Source organism: Vespula vulgaris, chromosome 10 (assembly GCF_905475345.1).
Source record: "Vespula vulgaris chromosome 10, iyVesVulg1.1, whole genome shotgun sequence".
In the NCBI taxonomy this organism is placed as follows: domain Eukaryota; kingdom Metazoa; phylum Arthropoda; class Insecta; order Hymenoptera; family Vespidae; genus Vespula; species Vespula vulgaris.
This window is the reverse complement of record NC_066595.1, coordinates 7,550,830-7,571,768: the sequence shown is the minus strand read 5'-3', so window position 1 is coordinate 7,571,768 and position 20,939 is coordinate 7,550,830. Positions and strand designations below refer to the sequence as shown.

At 38.9% G+C, this 20,939-nt stretch overlaps 1 protein-coding gene across 4 annotated transcripts in view; it reads left to right on the top strand.

The window, feature by feature from the left end:
- Nucleotides 1–20,340, top strand: part of LOC127067302 (protein nubbin-like) — a 93,391-nt gene extending 73,051 nt beyond the window's left edge. For all 4 annotated transcript variants that reach the window (XM_051002084.1, XM_051002085.1, XM_051002082.1 and 1 more), the window contains 5 exons: nt 13,586–13,722; nt 14,233–14,634; nt 16,690–17,009; nt 17,108–17,404; nt 17,493–20,340. In XM_051002084.1, the coding sequence (XP_050858041.1) occupies nt 13,586–13,722; nt 14,233–14,634; nt 16,690–17,009; nt 17,108–17,404; nt 17,493–17,745 (1,409 nt within the window). In that variant the 3' untranslated portion in view covers nt 17,746–20,340. The remainder of the gene's footprint in view (nt 1–13,585; nt 13,723–14,232; nt 14,635–16,689; nt 17,010–17,107; nt 17,405–17,492) is intronic.
- Nucleotides 20,341–20,939: the final 599 nt, after the last annotated feature.

Sequence of the window (20,939 nt, the reverse complement as noted above, 5' to 3'; positions counted from 1 at the left end):
AAAAGTTTCCACCAGGGCAGGACTCTGGGAAAGTCTGAGAACCGGTCGTAAGCAAGATACTCCTCGTTTCTGTTCGTAGCTCTTCGACGTTGGTAGGTATCTGCCTACGACGAAACGAACGAGACAAATGGAGAAACAAGAAAGTAATCAGCGAGTTCGAAAAGGCGCGTCGGTGGGGTGATGATGACGGTAACGGCGCAACGTTGAGGGACGATGGAAAAGAGAGAAAGAGAGAGAGAGAGAGAGAGAGAGAGAGAGAGAGAGAAAGAGAGAAGAGTGGGTAGAACAGATCATCTTGAACCTGTGTTTTACTTTATAGCATTTAGCCCGTTGTTTGTCTTATTGCTATTAGCCTCGGCCAATTAGTAATTTTATTTTTAATGTGGATTCCATGAATCGGGCCCACTGTGAACGCGCATACGAGAGAGGGAGTACGAGCGAGGCCAAGCGAGGCCAAGCGAGAAGGTTCACAGAAGAAGAGAGAAGAGAGGAGAGAGAGAGAGAAAGAGAAAAAGAGAGAAAGAAAAAGAGAGAGAGAGAGAGGAGGAGGGATTAGAAGAACGGAGTAGGGGGTACGCAATACGTAGGATGCTCGGAAGGAGGGGGCATGTCATTAGGAGTCATTAATATCACGGACCTCTGTAATTTGACACACTTCCGATAGCCTAGCGCCACCACCGCCGCCACCACCGCCACCACCCGCTCCATTTTTTTTTCTTCACTGGACCCCCTTTACCACCGTCCTCCTCTTCTCCCCCCCTCTCTCTCTCTTTCTTTCTCTCTCGCGAATAAGCACGTCGGGAACGCTGAAACCATCGACGAAACTTCGTCGTGAATGCTGTGCCTGCGATATTCGTGTCATTTCAAATGGACCGACAGTGATTCTCAACCGTTTCTTCCTTCGAAGGATCTATCGTCCATCTTGCACATTCTACGAAACATCTCGAATGTCGATAATTAACCAGCAACGGTACCAAGATGATAATACCGCATACGGGTGCCAGCTGCTCGATCTTCATCGATCAAAGTCGAATCGATTGACTCGTTGCAAAATCTCATGCTCGCTATGAGTCAACGCGTCGCAACGGATGAAGCCAAGATCAATATGATTTGCGGATGCTAATCGAATCGCTAATCGTTTATTCCTTGATCGTACTGGCACACCTGTTCGACCTATATGGTCACTCTAGAGATTCCTTTAACGCGAACTTCATGGAAATCTTAGGTTGTGCGGTTCGAAACGAGCACGTCTCTCATCATACTTTATAATATCTTTACGATATCTAAGAATAATCGATGTCTTATTAAATAATTGAATTAAAAATCTATCAGAATCGAGAAGTAAAATTTTACTAAGTATCTTCGATTTTTTGCGAAGCATATATATATATATATACCTATCGAGTAATATACAATTTCCCTTCACCTTTACCATTTTACCGTTCACCTGTCGATCGTTATCCATTGAAATCGATATCACTATTCAGCACGTCGGAGGCGGTAATTTAATATCGCGAATTCCTATTCCTTCCAGTATACGTAAACTGCTTTCACCGGCAAGGCACGTTACTATAATGTCGAGAGAAGCGAACGATAAGATCGTAGATAAAGTTATTGATCGCAAATTAGCCTTTCGTATATCTTGGTCCGAGTTGGAATTTCAGCCAAGTCTCATAGAACTAAAACTAAACGATGAATTTGAATCGAGTTCGAAGCTCGTTTTAACGATTAGACGAAATCAAAAACGAAAGAAGAAAAGAATCCTCGGAATCTCGAAGAATCGCATCGGAAAAACTTCTGTAAAGAGTTTTGAATCGAAGGAAACGATAGAGTTAGAGAAGAAGAGAAATCCTAAGAACCGATGCGATCGGTTTCACTTGAAATGCAAACGATCTTTATGATAAAGTCGCGAGAAATCGGTTTGCTCGCAAGGGTACGAGCCTATAATACGTCTTCCTGGTGACTTTGTTATTCAAATTTGAGGAGAAAGAGTGAGAATCGGGGACGAGATGACCATGGAAAACCGCTTTTGAATACCCAAGCGTTCTCTAACCCTCGATACCAGAACGGAACTTCACGCTTCGAGTCCTTCAACGTTCAGTTTTCTACTTACGATGAACGCGTAAAAACTTCAATCTATAGTTGACATCGAATTTTTACGAATATTATAAAATCATATTAAAATCACGATAGCGATCTATATTCTCTATGCTCACCAAAATATGGAACTCCTTTTGAGCTTTATCAAATATTTTCGGTAAAGTGGTCACTTTGTTATTCGAATCGAGGGTGACGATGTGAACCTCTCTCCTGAATGCTAAAAAGTCGTCCCTCAACCCCGATGCTTCTACCACCTACCCTTTTATCCTCTTTTCGATTCATGCCTCAGGTTTAAAGGGAGACGAAAGCAAATTCAAATTTCGTGGGACGGCTTTCTCAGGGATTTTTATACATTACTGTGGTTATCCACTGCGAAATATCTTGTAAACGGAATACGTTGATCTTTCCGAGTCGTAACTAGCAGTAAAAGAAGAAGAAGAAGAAGTAGAAGAAGAAGAAAAAAGAAAAAGATACATCAGGCTCTTCGATTAAGAGAGATTAATCGTCTCGCCCACTCGAAAAATAAAAACGATTTAAAAAACAAAAAAAAAAGTATGAAAGAAACTCGTGAGAAGAACGGCAAATGGGATTAAGAAGCAAAAGGAAAAAAGGGAGGGAAGATATTTATGAAAATGGCAGCGATCGACGAGTGGGTGACGACGCCATTGTTGCTCGTTCCATAAAAGACTAGCAATTAGCAATTAAACCAATAACTCTGCAATTGGTGATTCCATTAATGGACACGACGTTCCCACAGAGGACGAACGTTTTTCACTGTTTTTCTTACTGATCCCCTGCTGCCGAGCCATACAATTGCTTGATAAACGTGTATAATAAGAACTGACCTTTTTCTTTTCATTGATCGCTTTCTTCATTATTCAATTCCTTTAAGCTAATTTTTAATCTGAATTTTATTAAATTCTGAAAACGATAAAGTTTATCGATAAAATTCATACTCGTCGAACGGGCATTGAAAGTCTTCAAAAAGAATTATAATTTAATTAATCAACGAAATAATCGATTGACCCTTTCTTAGAATCACGAAAGGTCAGGAAAAAAGAAAGAAAAAAAATACCAACTCAAATCTTGCCACTCATCAGCCTGTTGCAGCGTTACTCCCTTAGAACCGGACTTGGTGGCCGTATAAAAAAAGCTAGAGGGTTGCACCCCTTGAGAGATAGCATATATATGTATGTACAAGGATACAATCGCGTGCTGTCGAAGAACACGATGGTAATTGATTATAATAAGCAACGAGTAAGGAAGAATGAAAGGAAAAAAGAAATGAGGGAGCGTAAACTAGTCGATCTTATCGAAGGCTGCTAAATAGCACTTAAATGTCCATTTAATTAACAAATCTTTCTCTTTTCTTTTTCACCTTTAAGATCGAATTTCTCACGAGTTCAAAAATTCGTCGGATATCGAAAATATTTTCTTTTTTCGTAGACGAAGCAAACGAAATTAAAAACACGTATCTCTCGGGTAACATTATGTTTAGAGTAGAAGAAAAAGAAAACTAGGAAAACTTTTTTTTAAAAAGGTTATTAACAAAGACCGGTAGAGAAAGGCGAAAGGAGGTTGGAGAAAGAGACGAACAGGAGTGCCGACAGCGGGGGCGTTCGATAATTTATCGTCTTCATTTGGCCGCGTCCATATTTATTACGTCGTTACGAACAATATGGCGCCTATTAAGCGAAATACGAGCTTTAACCTCGCGTCAAATCGAATTAATATTGTGTTAGTACTCTAACACGTTCTTGCACATCTAATCCTAAGATACCTTCGATAATAAGCTTAATAAATATTGATTGTTTAATTAATGTACAATCGTTGGCGTAGGGGACAATGCGTACTATCGGCAGTTCGTTGGTACGCCCACTTTAAGCTACGGTTAATTTATGATCCGTTCATTTTCTCTATCGTGAGGAAACAGCGCTCTCTTACGCGCGACTTTTCATTCGTTTAATTGCCGATCATACGAGCCAAGGGAATTGAAGATTTCTGAAGAAGGGAGAACAACTTTGTCAAGGAAAGGAAAGTTATCTATCAAACGGTATCGTTATTCGCGAGAATAAAACATACACAGAAAATAAACTAAAAGGACACGCTAAGAAATCGAGAAAACGTATTTCATAGCTATTTGCTATAAGAAAGAGGAAATTATCAATAAAAAATCAAAGATATAATCATTGATATGCTTTTAAAAGACAAGTCTATATACTAATAAATTGTACGCAAGATACGTAACGTAACATTGCCTCTTTATAGTAAAGGTAAGGGGAGAAAAAAGGAAGAAAGGAAGGAAAGGAAGAAGGAAAGAAGAAAGAAAGATAGGAAGGAAAGAAGGAAGGAGAGACGCGGCTCTCGTTATTCCCGCGTCTTTCCTCGAAGATCTTTTACGCTTCTGCAGAAACCCGATAACCTCGTCAGCTATTAAGCCAGAACCGTGCAGCTTCGTAAAAGGAAGGAAGGGAGGGTAAAGGGCGAGCCGGTAACAATGGAAGTAAAGGTCCGGACGCGTTTGCTATAAGAGAAAGCAAGAGAGAGAGAGAGAGAGAGAGAGAGAGAGGAGGAGAGAGAGAGAGAAGGAGAGAGAGAAGGAAAGAGAGAGAGTGATGTCTCGATGTTCGGGAAAGAGAGAAAAAGGCGCTACTTGGCTGTTACCTTCGTTGGATGATCGTCATCTTACGAGAATGCAAGAAGCGTCGATGCCGAGGTGAAGATATTTTCTCGACGGTTAAGCGCGACCCTTCTCTCTCTTTCTCTCTCTCTCTCTGTTCATTGCCATCCTCCTCGTTTCTCGAGAAATCTCCTTCGATCGCAATTACCGTATTTTATGACGCTATGCCGAAATGTAACTTACGATCGGGATTGGACGATCGAAGAAGGAGATACTGTCGCTATATGCATCCTCCCTTATCGTTAACCGATTTGATTGATGTTACGAAAGGATAACTAACGTTAACGAATAAATTCAAAGATTTTTCAAATGAAAAAAAAAAGAAAAACAAGAGAAAAGGATTTACGATGCGAAAGAAACAACCGATTCAGATCTTACGTTCCTAATTGATATTTTCCGGAGAAACAGAGTCATCGTCTAGACGTCGTAATTGTAGCGAAAGGACAAAGGACGACGTTTCGAACGGCAAACGTCTCGTCGTTATATCCTTTAAGAAACGGACCTCGAATGATGGCTTTACGGCGGCAAACGATCAAACTCTGGCAAAACGAAGATGCACCGGGAATAATTAAAGTTATTAAATGGACCGATTTTCGATCGTTGGAAGCAGCTATAAAATTGATAATTGGTTTAATACGCCATCTCGCTCAAAATTTTACAAGGACCACCCTTAAACCGTTAAACTTCGAAAGGAACTCGCACGAGTGTTGAAAAAATTCGATGACCTTGTATTTATGAATGAAGGGAATGAGAAATAACGACTATTCTTTTTACGAAACAATGGACAATTTATAAAAAAAAAAAAGAAAAAAAGTTTATACGACAGGGAGAAAGGTGAAAAAGCTAATGAAAAAAATCTCTGCGGAGGGCCGATAAGCTTGAGGGTATTTCACACTCGGTCAACCCTTGTATCGCGAAGGGCGCTAATGTAGCGTTATTTAACTCGGTTAGATGTCCTCCCCCTTTTTTGTGCTGGACGACCGACTCGTTCTCCAAGAGCCCCAGGAAAAATCCGGGGGTGCTCGTCGTCCCGTGAAAACACCGCGAGGGCGGTGACACGCATAAAGTAGCAACCAGTTCCGGTTTATGTCGTCAGGTGGAAATAGAAGAGCTGAAAATTTTTGATACGCAGGAGTGCCGTTCACTCGAGTCAACTTTTACATTTAATCGATTATTCTTATTGGAAAATGATATATATATATTCTTTTTTATAAATTACAAAAAATTTGAAGATAAAAAATTCAGAAATAGTTTCGAAAAAATCTCACAAGATTTCTTTTTAATATAATCTGAAAAAGTGTTTCATTTGTAAAGGAACGAATATCAAGGTTGGTATGTAGCACGTGCCAGAAAGCAATATCTGCCGAATGCGTTAAGGAAGTCGCATACATCGAAGTCACTACAGCGTGAAAATAGAATGTAAAGTGTTCGCAAGGACTCTCCCATCTCGAACTGACCGCCGGGTCTGCCTACGGCGCATATATAAGGGGTGCTTTCTACTGGGGGGGTTGGTTTGACGTGTATGACGTGCCGTCCACGTGACCAGCCTACCAAGCTGACAATCACTGCCCAGAACTACGCAGGATGAATCTTAAATATGGGATATTCAAATAATCTTGGCGTTACCCTCTCTTTCTCGTTTCTCGTCTTGTCGATTTTTCGAGGCATGAAGACTATCGACTACCATGAGACGAAAATAACACGGAGAGTCCCTTTTCTCCGAGTATCGATTAATCTTCGCAAAACCTTCATATCTTTGATATATATATATATATATATATATATATATATATATATATACATCCTTACATGCATATATATTAGAACGGTTTATCTTTTATACATATATACACATATATACGTATAGAAAAGAAATATATTTTTTATTTTACCTTTATCTTACTTTTAAATATAAAAGCATTGAAATAAATTAAAAACATTATATCGAAATTTGTATGACTCGAACGTTTTCAACGAATACAAGTCCGATAGAAAACACGAAGAAGTGTCGATAGTGAAGAGCATGCAGTTCTATCATATCATACATCACTGCCAGGCGAGAAGAGGGCTTCCAATACCAAATACAGTCCGCGTGCGACTATGGAAGTTGTACGAGAAAACCTTCTCTTTTATATGCATAGCCTCATTTCCTTATCGGAAATTTACGGCGAACGCGATGACTCGACTTTGCAATTTCCCGTGGTACTCCGATCGATGTCATACGACTATCATTCCATAAGAATTTTCTTTTGATCAAGAAAAAAGAAAAAAGAAAAATAACAAAAAATAAAATATCACTTCTTTCTATAGAAGACTTAGGTTCTTCGTCGAAAGGCTCGAAGCATCTGTGCGATCATCTTTCCTTTCGAAGCTGCGTTATGGACCGTTATGCGGCACGTAGGTGGATATATTGCGGTGCCGACTCGCGCGTTTACCCTATGGGCACGTGCCAAAGCATGAGGGGGCTCACGATCATACACGTGGGTTGTGTCTGTGTTTCATTATAACGGTAGCTATCGACAACGATGACTACGATGATTTAACTGTTATCTACGTTAGAACTAGTTATGTCTACATCTGCCTCACATAACTTCACGATCCTTTCCCTTTCATCGAGGATCAAATCTCGACAATTTTCTTCTTACTTTATTTCAATATGAAATATTGCTATAAAGTTTGAAGAAAAAGAAAAAAAAAAAAGGGAAAAACAGAACATATTTCTTTGGGCATCCTTATTCGCGCGCCATTTTTTTCAAGAATACATCTGCTAAGGGATTGCTCCAATGCCATCAGGGATATTCAAAAAGGGGTGTAGCAAATAGAAGACAGGCTTAAAAATCCGAAGAGAATCACAAAGAGGCGGAGACGGACGCGTGCCTGACGTCCATACAATCCAATATATCTACATACGGAACACCCATATTTCTTATAAGCATCATATATAAGTATATCTCATAAATATTATTTTACACAAATATTAATTTAAATGATAACTCGATAATCTCTTTGTTAATTGCAACAAGATTTGATTGATCTTTGAAAATCTGATATATCTCGTTAGGAATAATCTTTAAAATGGCGCTAGTTTGCATGAGTTGCGCATAGAAACATCGAGGATACGCTTAAACGCGTAAACCACGGCCGGTTACACAACCATAAGCAGCATGTATTCGTGTGCGTAAGCAAGGATGAAAGAGAAAAGAAGAGGTGGGACACGTGCCTTTGGTAGCACGCGACTAACCTAACGGTTTTAGACTCACCCCACGGCACGCTCGAAAACCAGTCCACCCCTTCTCTTTCCCTCTCTCGTCACCCTTGCCGTCACCGCGGCCGCGACGGTAGAAGCGACGGTAGTAACGCCGCTGCAAAACACGCTGGAGGAAACACTGTTATTCTATTGGCTCGAATCCGTCCCCTTCGTTCGTTCCCCTTTCGATAACACGCTTTCCTCGCCTGCAGCCTCCTCCTCGACGACTCGATAGAAATGGTACAAACACACCCGGTATATGTCCGGACAATAGTTTACCCGTTTAGCTTCTTCCTACCAGTCATATACTACTCTCTATCACCGCCATGTTTAATCCTCAAAAACTATCAAATAAATTAATAAGAGAAAGAAATATACAAAAAAAAGAAATGATTACGAATTTTCATCATTATTTAACATTAGATTATAATCATGACAATTTTTTTTTTTTACTCATCACTTCGTATAAACGGTGAAACAATAAGTTTCATCGATCATCAAGTTTTACAAAATAATATTAAAAGAAAATTTGATTTGACTGAAATTTCATTTGTCTCTTTTATCGTTAAATAATATTTCTGCGACCATGGGTATTCTAATACGCGAGATCGAAGAATTTTACTTCCGATTAAACGAACGTGAACAACGTGGGTCGTCATTTCGTTCGGATGCATTCGAAGAAACTAAAATAAAATAGAAGTGAATTCGATTTGAAATTTGATGCTTGTCTGCATCGCGATTAGGATCTTCGCGAGAATGGAAACGATCCTAGAGAGAGCTCTCAATCGAATGACGCTAGACCTTAATAAAATCGTAAGTCGGTTGACAGACGATGCGTACAGAACGGAATAATACGAGTGAATTCCTCCCCCGTCAGTTCGGGGTTGCTCGTATTGTTGTCGCCTTTACGTAAGAATACCGAAGGAAGGACGACACGGAGGCAGATGCCGCTTAAACTTTCCACCACGTTAAAGAACGACCAAAAAAGAAGGAAAAGAAAAGAAGGAAAAATTCTGATGACATTGTGAATGCTTTTAATAATGCTATCTCCACCCTACTATTAGGATGATAGTTCACAAACTCAAAAAATCGAATCAACCGATTATATGAAACCATATGAAACGATTGAAAGAATCGAAAATCTTTAATTACGATATTTCGAGCTTGAGCAAACTTTTTTATAAAGTTCTTTGCAACCTTTACAAATGAAAATGAAGAAAGAAAAAAATTTGTTCTTTCGACGAATATACATTTAACACATTAACACTGTTATACCTCTCACGGAATAAGACAAAAGAAGTTAATTTCACACGAAAGAAGTTCATTTTACCGAGCAGAACCATGAATTACCTATCTTCTCTTGCGCTAATTACAATGGTAGGTCCAATTACGGAACGAAGAATCACCGAGAAGGAGCTTGAAGAATGCAAAGAAGAATGGCGAACGAAAACCGTGCAAAAAGTGAAATATCTTAAGAGAGAAGTAAGGAAGATGGGAAGGAAGGAAAGAAGGAAGGAAAGAAGGAAGGAAGGAAGGAAGGAAGGAAAGAAGGAAGGAATGAAATGGAATGGAATCGAATGGAATGGAATGGAATGGAATGGAATGGAAGAAGGAAGAACGGGCTGTGTTAGAAAGAACGAGGGATGTAACCGCGAAATCGAGCCGAGCCGTGAAAATAACGATTTCTCCTTTGTGACGGCGTTCGTCAAACCGAGAAGAGATGAGAGAAGAGGAGAGAAGAGGAAAGAAGAAGAAGAAGAAGAAGAAGAAGAAGAGAAGCCGGTTTCACCACCGAAGGTGAGGTCCTCCGTGACTCGTCGATATTTTTCCTGAGCTCCGCGTCCGGAATCGATATTTTATGTAGATCACGCGTAAAAGGGAAACACGCCCTCGTCGCTCGGCCACTATTCTCGCCTTGGCGAACAAAAACATCCTCCTCGGATCCCACGCGAGAGAAGACGAGTTTCGGTACGAACGAAGAAAACGACAACAGAGATGACTCTTTGGAGAGGGGGAAATGGTGAAAGAGGAAGAAAAAGTATAAAAGAGAAACGAAACGTGCTATCGATGAATCTTTGTACGCGCACTCTCAGAATTCATTCAGAAAATTGAAATTTTTTTCTCGCCTCTATTCATACGATAATTTTGACGAATTAAATATACGCGTTTGCTTACTTACAAGCCGAGATTAGATCAATCTTTTTCCATTTTGAAATTAATATTCCAGCTCGTTTCTTAATTATTACTTGCTTACTGATACCTACGAAGAGTACTGATATTTATTAAGTTTTTAAAAATATGTAACAAGTCATGAAAGTTAATAAGAAATAGACAGGAAAGAAATAACATTCAACGTGAAAAAGTAACACGCACGATTCAGGTGCAGCATTGTCCGATCTTATCACCTGACGTACGTACGAGCAGGGTGCATTTTCGAATGACGAGTTTCTCGTATAAAGGTCAGATCGTCGACTGCTTTTCATTGAGTCTCGTGAAAAGATATAAAAAGGGAGAAAAAGTAGAAGCTAAGGTCAAAGACACCATCCGCTTCGAATAATGCGGAAAAATAGCGCAACGATCGAATGCGCCCAGCTGCAGAGCCCTCCTACAAAACGGACCCTGTGTATTGTGTAACATTCGTGTGCATACTTACTAAGAACGAATTTTTAGGATTGAATATGCGTGAGAATGTGCGTAGGTGATGGATAGACGGTCGTCCTGTCGCTCGTACAAACGTTAAACGGACTTCAATAGTTTGAAATTGCATAGGCATTGCCATTGGATGAGCGCGTCGTAAAATTTTGAACGTTGAACTATGTGAAAAATTGTCTCTATACCTACGCAACTTTACCGTGAGATAGAATCGTATTTTAGCTTGTTAACGGATAACGAAAAAAAAAAAAAAGAAAAAGAAAAAACGGTTCGAAAAATTTTTCAAAACTTCGAATGTGTGTTCTTCAACGAAACAACGGTCGTTCCGTTTCTGTATTGGTACGTAACACGTGAAAGAAAGAAAACGTGACGGTTGCCTTATCTTACGTTGGTACGAACGCACATCTAGATGTTACCCTCGCACCTGGTTACGCACCGTCAGTTATTTTCTATGTCAGGTCTTTCGAGAAACGCGGAACAACGCGAGCCCTTCTTAAAAAAGGGTAGAATGCGAGAACGAAGAGAAATCGCCCCAAAAAACCATTCCGATCCCCTCCTCGCACGGTCTCTATCTCTTACCTTCCCTCTTCTTTTGCCGCGAATCGAGGAATTCGGTAGAGCTTCTCACGGCAAGAAAAGTTGAATTTTAGATAGAGGAGGACTTTTTTTTCGAAGGGAGACGACGTAAATTTGGGAAGAAAAAGAAATAAAAAAAAAAGCAAAAAGTCTCTGCATAGGTGTATACTCACTGTACACGTATGTAACGCACACACATACACGTGCATTTAATCCTGTAAGAGAACGGATGAAATGACGGTTGGCTTATCTAAGATACTGAACTTCTAATACGATATTTGTGTGCATTTGCCATGAACACCTGGCGATGCGCGGGCATTATTTTTCTATCGATCCATCGTATCTTTTTTTTTCTTTTTTCGTCTATCTTGCCTCATTCGCGTTAAAGATGAAACGACCACATGTGTTTCCTTTAGAAATATCTACCTCATTCCCCGATGCGATTCTCACGAAAAAAAGCGCAATTTTGATAGAAAAATAAGGGTCATGGAAAATGCAAATTTAAAGGGGAGGGGGAAAGAAGGAGAGGAAAAGCTGCACGTATAAAAGTTACCGTGTAAGTACCTGCTTTCCCTACTTTTGAAAAATAAGAAAGATACGTAAGAGCGCGAGAGGACGAGTAAAACGAAGTTTTATAGAGAATCGACCAATCCTGGGAGAACGCATTGAAACTTCCTGTCGATGCTGTCCTACCTGACCTGTCGATGCTTTTTTTACGATTCCAAGGGAATCAGGTAGGAAGGGAGACATGAGAAAGAGAGAGAGAGAGAGAGAGAGACAGAGGGAGGGAGAGAGAAAACGAGAAGAGGAGCAGAAATCGAGACTGCTCACCCAAAAAGTGGCGTCTCGGTGCTCAGAGTTCACAGGATTTTGAATTTTTTTTCCTCCCCAACGATCGTTCCTTCCTTACCTTGCAATCCCTCCCCACCATAGAGCCCGTTTCGCCAAGCTTTTTACGAGGTTTCGCCTTACTTTCTCACTCTTTTCGTTTCTCTTTTTATCTTCTGTCGGAATCCGAAGTCGATGGGAACGTCCGAGTGCCGTTCAAATGGCTGAGCAACTTCTCTTTTTAGTTCACTGACCCTCTACCTATTCCCTCTCGATATTTACCGTGATGATCAACTCGATCCTACTAATTTCTTCATTCGCTCTTACATTTCTTAAAGTTTCTTAAGTCTTAAATTATCATGTACATTATTCTTATGACGTAAGAATGGAAAAAAAATGATTTTTACACGGAGAAAGTTCGCAGTCATATTTCAGGTATATACGGTTGCAACCCTATCGTAGAAAAAGATCTTTAAGCGTATCGAAGTAATTATTATTAAAACCGTTACGGTACGAAACGCGTGCCAAGCGTTGACGGAAAAAGCTCGTTTGCTAGAATCGACCGATCGGTTCCATTCTATATTGTTCGACGTTTCTACGTTGTGTTCGTACGATTTCCTAGAAGCAAACGCAACGGGGATGTGAGGGAGGTAGTCATAAGATATCTATGATGATGGATGCACGAAGGGTTGCTCCGTGAGCAAAAGGGAGAGTAGAAAAAAGAGTAGGTTCGAAAGGGTAAACCGATCCTCATTGGGCGGTATCGTTCGTCTACGAGAAGAGTCCCGACCAATCGAAGCTCCCCCATCGAAACATCGAAGAGCACGTGGTGTTAGCGATGTTGGTGGGGATGGTCCTTTCACCCTCCGGGTCGCGCTACTTTCGTTGCGTCATTCTAACATTCGTCCTGCATCGGTCCGTCGACGAAGATCCAAAGAACTTGTGCATTCGCGTTGGTGCTAATAATCTATCGAACGATTAATACAGAAAAAAAAGAAGATAAAGAAAAAGAAGACACAATCTTTATTTCCTTAAGCACGCGTACGATATAGATACGGCATGAAATCGCATTTCTGGGAAAAGATCCGAACGATCGTTCGTCGCGATCGTTGTCGATCAAAAACGACGATTATTCGATGTTCCCCATGAACGTCTTCAAGATAAATTCGTGCTGGATCTCGAGAATCATTTCGATGTGATCACGAGGAGGATCACGAACAAAACCTCTGAGAGAAAGGAGGTTAACATGGTCTTCCTCGAAGACCCGAAAATGATCTTTACGGACATGCGCCTTCATGCCACCAGCACACCAACATCCACCCCAACGCGATACAGTGATCGTCATCGGAAGTATAGGCCACAGAACAACAATGACTGTACGATTATAACGAAAATTGTTCTCTCTTCTATAGCAACAGTTTGTAGAAGAATACAAATTTCTAAATGAAATATTTCCGATCGCGATTACAATCTAATCTTTTCTTATTTCCTTTTTATTCCAGATGCGGATCTACACGCTGAGGTCGAAGGAGCCGAGCTCAGTGGAGACGATCGAAGTATCACGAGTGATATTCAAGATGTCACCGACGCGAATCTCGATCACGATTCAATGGACTCGGATAGGGAAGCTCTTAATTTGGTTCGTAAAATTATTTATATTATACATATTACAAGCGATGCATTTCAAGAATATTGCGTTAATATTAAAACTTTCTTAAATTATCGAAGGGACAATAAAAGATAGAGAACTTTTTTAAGTTTAATATTTAAAAGAAAACGAAAGATCTGACATTTTAGTCGGGTTCTTGAGTGCGCAAAAAATGGTTGTGATCAATATTTGACAGTTAAATAAGAGAAGGGACTTCAAAGTAGAAAGACGGAGAAGAAAAGAGGGATGTATTTTATAAAACATAAAAGAGAAAGATAAACCTTAGTGACCAATATCCTGACCTGGTCAAATGTAAACACAGCTTTATTCGACGTTGTTTATATAGCGTTATTAGCAAGGGCACCTACCTTTTCTGATTCCACGTTATATCGTGAAATCTCACCGTATGAGAAAATTTGATGAAATTGATATTAATTAGTAACTTTCGAGACGAAATAAGATAAAACGGGTTTCAAGAAAATCGATAAATCTGTGTTATAGGTCACTGATGTATCACATCGTAATAGTAGCAGTGGCACCAGCGGCAGTTCATCTTCGCCAAGTTCTGCAGTGAGTAGTCAATTGACTGGTACGCATCAGCAACAGCAGCAACAACAACAACAGCAGCAGCAGCAGCAACAACAACAACAACAACATACGAGCACGCAAAACAGTGGAAGCTCACAGGCTGCGTTGGCGGCTCAATTGGTCGGTCAACAATTGTTAATGCATGGATCTCTCGGTACTCTCGGACCTCAAGAGATTCAAGCCCTTGCATCGACCCTGCAACAACAACAACAATCGCTGCAACAACAACTGCAGCAATTTGCTATGTTTCAGCAAGCCAATCCTGCAGCGGCTGGGCAACTTCCGGCACAAGCACAATTTTTCTTGCAAAATCAAGTAAGTAAATCTTTCTTCCTTTTCTCCTTACTTCTCAATCCTCTTCTGCCTATTACAAAATTACCTACTCAATACGAATTCGATCGGCGAGTCCTGAAATCGAGGCAAATCCGCGACGATTCAAAGAACAAGCTTGCTATCTGATCGAGGGCTGATCTGAAGGGAAGCGAACGTCTTATTCTTCGAAGACGGTTCGTTTGATTCGACATCCAGATAAACGTCTGCTGCTGGCACAAAGGGACAAAATTTCTTCCTTTCTCTCGTCCCAACTTCATTCGATTACAATTTCGGCGCGTTTAATAAAGAGATTACGATTAATTTTAATGAAATGATATATGACGTTGCTTACGTATGTATCTGCATACATATGGGTATATACTACAGTAACTTATTCGATATAATGTAAAAATCTATAGAAGATCCGTAAAAGATTATTCTTTTTCAAAAAAAGAAATAAAACGGACAAAGATACGCATATATCTCACGCGAAATCGTAAAGATTTCTTAAGAACATTCGTCGATCATTTCTACCACCACCGCCGCAATCTTTTTGTTAAGAAAAAGATCTTTCGCATCGAATCGAGAAAAATCGATTCATTATATCCGGAGATACGTTGAAAAACGACCCTCCTTCCTGGATACCCGCGGTGGGTATCTCTCCTCCCTTCCTTGTGCCCTTCCTTCGAACGACTCTGAATGGGCCCAGGTTCAGCATTTAGGAAAAAATTTCTATAGGCTCCGTCACGAGTAGCGTGTGCAAGGACGCGATGCACAGGCCTTATAAAAAAGCTAACAAAACGACTTCGAATCTTAGCAGATTTAATGGCCGTCTGGATCCAACATGTACCCACACGCATATATATATATATACATACATAGATACATATATATATAAATACACACATGCGTTGACAAGACTCACACTCAAAGTAGGAAGCTTCGGATCCCTTCGTATGTATTTTAAAAGACACTATATACTTTTCTAGGAAGATTCCGAGCCCTTCAGCACCTTGCCCGAACGGGAAGGATCCTTTGTTGCCTCACACGTGGCTGCCTTGTATTTTCTTCCTTTTGCGTTTCTTTTCGAAGGATCTGTTTTTTTGTTCTCGAAACTTTCTAAAGACACACGAGCTTCCCTTACGGCCGTCGCCCTCTCCTAGACTGGGTTGTAACCTGTCCTTCAACCCTCTCGCTTACGATACATGCACGACACGTGATCTTCTCAAGCGGATATCTTATTCCCTAATACACCTCTGTAGCTCGTCGAACGGACATTTAATTTCTTCATTCCTCGAACATGTTCTAAACCATCCCTTTTTTCTATCCTAAACTCTTGCCTCAGGTTCGACACGCGACGATGCAGAACGGCTTCCATCTGGTTATGCTACCGATACAAAGTTTCTTTGTCGGGATATGTGAATCGTATATTAAAATTTAGATAATCGGTCGTTCGTTCTTTATATATATATGTATATATATATTGTATTATATATATACATATATATATATACGTATATATCATTTATATAAATATCATATAGAGAAATAGTTTTATTGTGTAATTCAAGCGAGCTTACACTTCGTATTATTGAAGCTATACAAATGGGTTGGAAATACATGAAAAATCAACTATCAAATACCTGTTGCCGATCCCTGCACGTGACTAAATTTAAAGGAGTCTTTAAGGGTGTCTTGACGACCAACAATAAGCATAAATAAGGTACTCTCGGTGTGGTTAAACGACACGCGACCGACCCCAAACCCTTTTCCTTCATAGCTGCCACGTTCTGCGCCCTCTTATTCTCATAATCGAGCATCTGGTTAAGAAAGGGTGAAGATAATCGATCGACTCTAGCACCCTACGAAATCTTTGCGTACCTGTATCAAAAAGAACACGTGTCACTTTTATACCTTTAACTGTACTCTAAACATTCCTTTTTCATCTTCCATTATTTGCTCGTATAGTGATGGAAGTTGGAAGAATAAAATTCCCTTTAAATATCTATGAAAAATATATATTAACGTCGATTAACAAGATACATATTCTATTATCAGGTACAACAGGCTGTAGCACAAGCAGCCCAACAGTTACAAGCCTTACAGAAACAACAGGCTCTTCAAGGTGGAGGTGGATTAGTAGGAAGAAATTTAACGCAACAAAGATCGCCACCACCTCCTGGTACACCTCCATCTGTAAAACCACCACCAGCTAGATTGGAACCCTCTCCAGAAGAAACGACGGATCTTGAAGAACTCGAACAATTTGCAAAGACCTTTAAACAACGACGGATCAAGCTCGGTTTCACGCAAGGTGACGTTGGTCTTGCCATGGGAAAACTCTACGGCAATGACTTCTCTCAAACCACTATTTCAAGGTATATTATTACTGGATAATCGAACGTATGAAATTGGAATATTTTTCTGTTATAATGAATGTATAAAAATAATGACAATGCGAATAACTATGTTTCAGGTTCGAAGCATTAAACCTTTCCTTCAAGAACATGTGCAAGTTAAAGCCTCTTCTTCAAAAATGGTTAGAAGATGCCGATAATTCCTTGAACAATCCAAATTCACTCTCGAATCCTCTCACGACACCAGAAGCAATAGGCAGGCGACGAAAGAAGAGAACTTCCATAGAGACTAGCGTTAGAGTGGCACTAGAGAAATCCTTCGTCCAAAATCCAAAACCTACTTCCGAAGAAATCACCGTATTGGCGGATAGTTTAGCGATGGAAAAAGAAGTTGTTCGAGTATGGTTTTGTAACAGGTACATACGACGTATAGATATAAAAAATGATTATTCGTATTTAAGTACAATAGAGGAAAAAGATAACATAGGAATATTTGTTATACAGGCGACAAAAAGAAAAAAGGATCAATCCTCCAACGGCAGCAATGGGGAGCCCGACAATGGCGTCGCCTGCACCATCAGTTTTTGCCTCTCTGGCGAATTCGATGTCCGGTAGTCCCTTAGCTCTAACAACACATTCCTCGGGAATGGGTCATTCTCATTCACATTCTACGTCATTGGGATCGCCCCTTCCCTTGGCCTTAGTAGCATCGGCCGGTGGAAATTACCATCCATTGAGTGGGAAATCTCACGAGTGACAACAACAGACGACCCATCAAGGGGATACTCTTTACCATCATCATGATCAACAGCAGAAACAGCACCAACAACAACAACAACGACGTTTGTGCAATTTATCCGATTTCTATCATTAAATTGTAAATCATAGAAATAGTACCAATACTATCTTAGGCCTTGATCAAATGGAACTTGATATCAAGATGGTATTAACAAGTAATTCAACGAAGTTCTTCAAGATTTTTAATCAATCTTGGAACATATGACATGATATACGACACATGATGACGAAAATCAACGTATCGTAGTTGTTTTTGGTACAACATCCTCGTCCGATGTATATCTATTAAAAACGTGATTATAAAATAGTGAAACATATTCGAATCAAGACATTTCTTGGGTCAATTTTGGAGAAGCCCAACGAAAATCTATATAAACATAAACGACCGACAAAAAGTATACGAAGACACGTTGTTACGTCTGAATAGCCGCGCTGAAAAAATAAATCGTGGGAAAGCAAAGATACTCGCGAAACATATAGGAAGAAGCTTTTTACTTTTCCTATCGAAGAATCGGAGCTGATCAAAACATTTTCACTATTTTTGTTTAAAAATATCCATTGAATTTCTACAACAAATATCTCTCTTACGGATAAGAGAATGCAAAATAAAATCTTACAAATAGATAAGGAACGATGTAAATAGATACTTAAACATTATCATTGCTTAATACTGTCTATATCATTAATTCAAATTCAAATTTGCAAATATCAGATTTTCTATGAAACTTTGAACGTAAGTTTTCGTATTGTCAACGTTCAAATGTTTGTGTTCAATGTTTCGTATTCGTTTACACGTTATAAAGAAATACAATCCCAAGAATTCATTATTGGAAAATATCATAGAAAGACGAGAAACCCTTTTACTTTTGATAAAAATTGAAGTTTTTAAAGTTACCGTTTAAAAGAGATAAAAAAATATTTATTTCATTTTCAAATTTCGTTCATTGTTCGTAATTCGAAAATGGATATGTCTTGCCATTTAAAACGCACATCGATAAGTATAGTCGAGTATTTCAATATATTACACGGCTGCTTAACGGGTGTAAGAAATGTTTTATCCTTTTAACGGAACGATGAAAGAAATTAATCAGTGTCGAGAAATCTGTCGGTGTACGTAATATGTCAAATTTTTATATCATTTTCTTTTTAAAATTTGCACTGAATTTACCGATACGGAAGAAAACAGTCGACGATGCCTCTTTATAAACGTCGACTGTTTCCTTTCCAGATTCCTCTTTTTCATTTTTATTTTTTTAACAATCTTTTTTTTTTCTTCCTTTTTTTACACGATATCGTTTGAAACATGTATAAATCATGGTACACGAATTTGAGAAAAATACAAGCATAAGTAATCAATAATTATTTAGCAAAATAATAATACTTTTCTTAACTGTAATAACGAGCTTTTGAACGACGGCTAATCATGTAATTAATTTATGAAAAAGAAAAGGTATTATAAATTATATACGAATACAATTAGGCGCGTGGCTAAGTTAGATAGAAAAAGGAGAATCTTGTGATCATCGACATTCGTTCGAAACTATTTATTTAAAGGATTCATTTTACTCACTTTAGGATGTCGCGCTTCCGTGAAGAAATAGAAACATCGAGCGGGGTCCGACAATACCTGTTTGTAAATATAAAGTGCGTAACGTGTCTATCGAAAGCTCGTACATATCCGTGACCCATGTTAGTACATATATACTGTATGGGAGCCAAGGCCCGTGCTCACACTGGCAAGAATGCGAGCAGACTCGTTCCAATAAAGTTAAAGTTTAAAGGTTAAATTGGTGACAGAACGATCACCTATAACTATCGATCTCCGTATAACGAAAAAGTCATGATTCATACCAAAGGAATACTGTGAAGTACAATAAATAATTAAATATAGCATAATATGTACGATAAAAGAAATCTTTTTTAATAATATTCTCGATTCTAAACGAAGGAGATCAGAATAAGTCATTCGCATTCTTGTCAACAATTTCTTTTTCGACGGACACGTATAGCGATAATTTTGTAGATATACGTCCCGAGATAATACGTAATGTATATATTGTGTAAAAATTATAAATAACTATACACGCTCACAAATATAGACGGACAGAGACAGAAAGACAAACAGATACCACACATATACGCACGCACCAAAAATATATACATAAACGTATGATTGAAATTTTGAGAACGGACGGTCGATACGAGACGAAAATAAAAGCTTATACTGAACTATAGGAATTTGCTGTGAAACGATCGTTAACAAATGGAAAAAGTATCAGTAATTATTAACTTTAAGAGCGATGTGCGTGTACGAACATTGATAGAAAAACGTGTTGATTAATGCAAAGGTATACATAACGACTATATCGTTACGGTGATATAAATACCGACATATGTATGTATAAATAAAAATATTGTATATAGTAGAAATACGATAAAGATCAGACACGGTCGAAAAGTAAGGAGAATCATTAGTTGTAACAGCGTTATTATTATTATTATTATTATTATTATTATTATTATACTTTTAATTTTATTATTATGATTATTATTATTATTGCTATTTTTATTATGATTACTATTACGATTACTTTTATTTTAACTAATATTATCAGAATAGCACCGTGGTCACGATCACTGCCGCTACTATTTGTATCCTATGTCGTGCGAAACATTGTGAGATTCTTTCGTATAAAAAGGCATATAAAGTTAAACAGGTATCGCGTGCGAATATGCAAGAAGATTTTCGTAAACAGGATGTAATATAGGTATACACGTGCACGTCTTTATCGTACCTACATATAAAGACACAATTGCCATTCAACCCTGCTGATTATACTTGATATTCGAGCTTTATTTGGAATTTTCGCATCTCCCAGAATCGTGGACCAAGTTGTAGTAAAAATATACGAACAAAAAGGAAAGAAAAGAAAAGAAAAGGAAAAGGAAAAGACGTTGTGATTGTGGAAAAAAAAAACAAAATAAATAAAGTAAAAGAGTTCCTAGAATCGCGCGCGCGTACTCAATATTATCGTGCACGCGAATGCGCGAGCGATAATTAATCGAGAAGGAAATTGTAAACTTGGAAAATGTCATTGAGAAAAAAAAAATAGCCGTATAATTATAGTTCGAAGGAATAGAATGCGAGGTTCG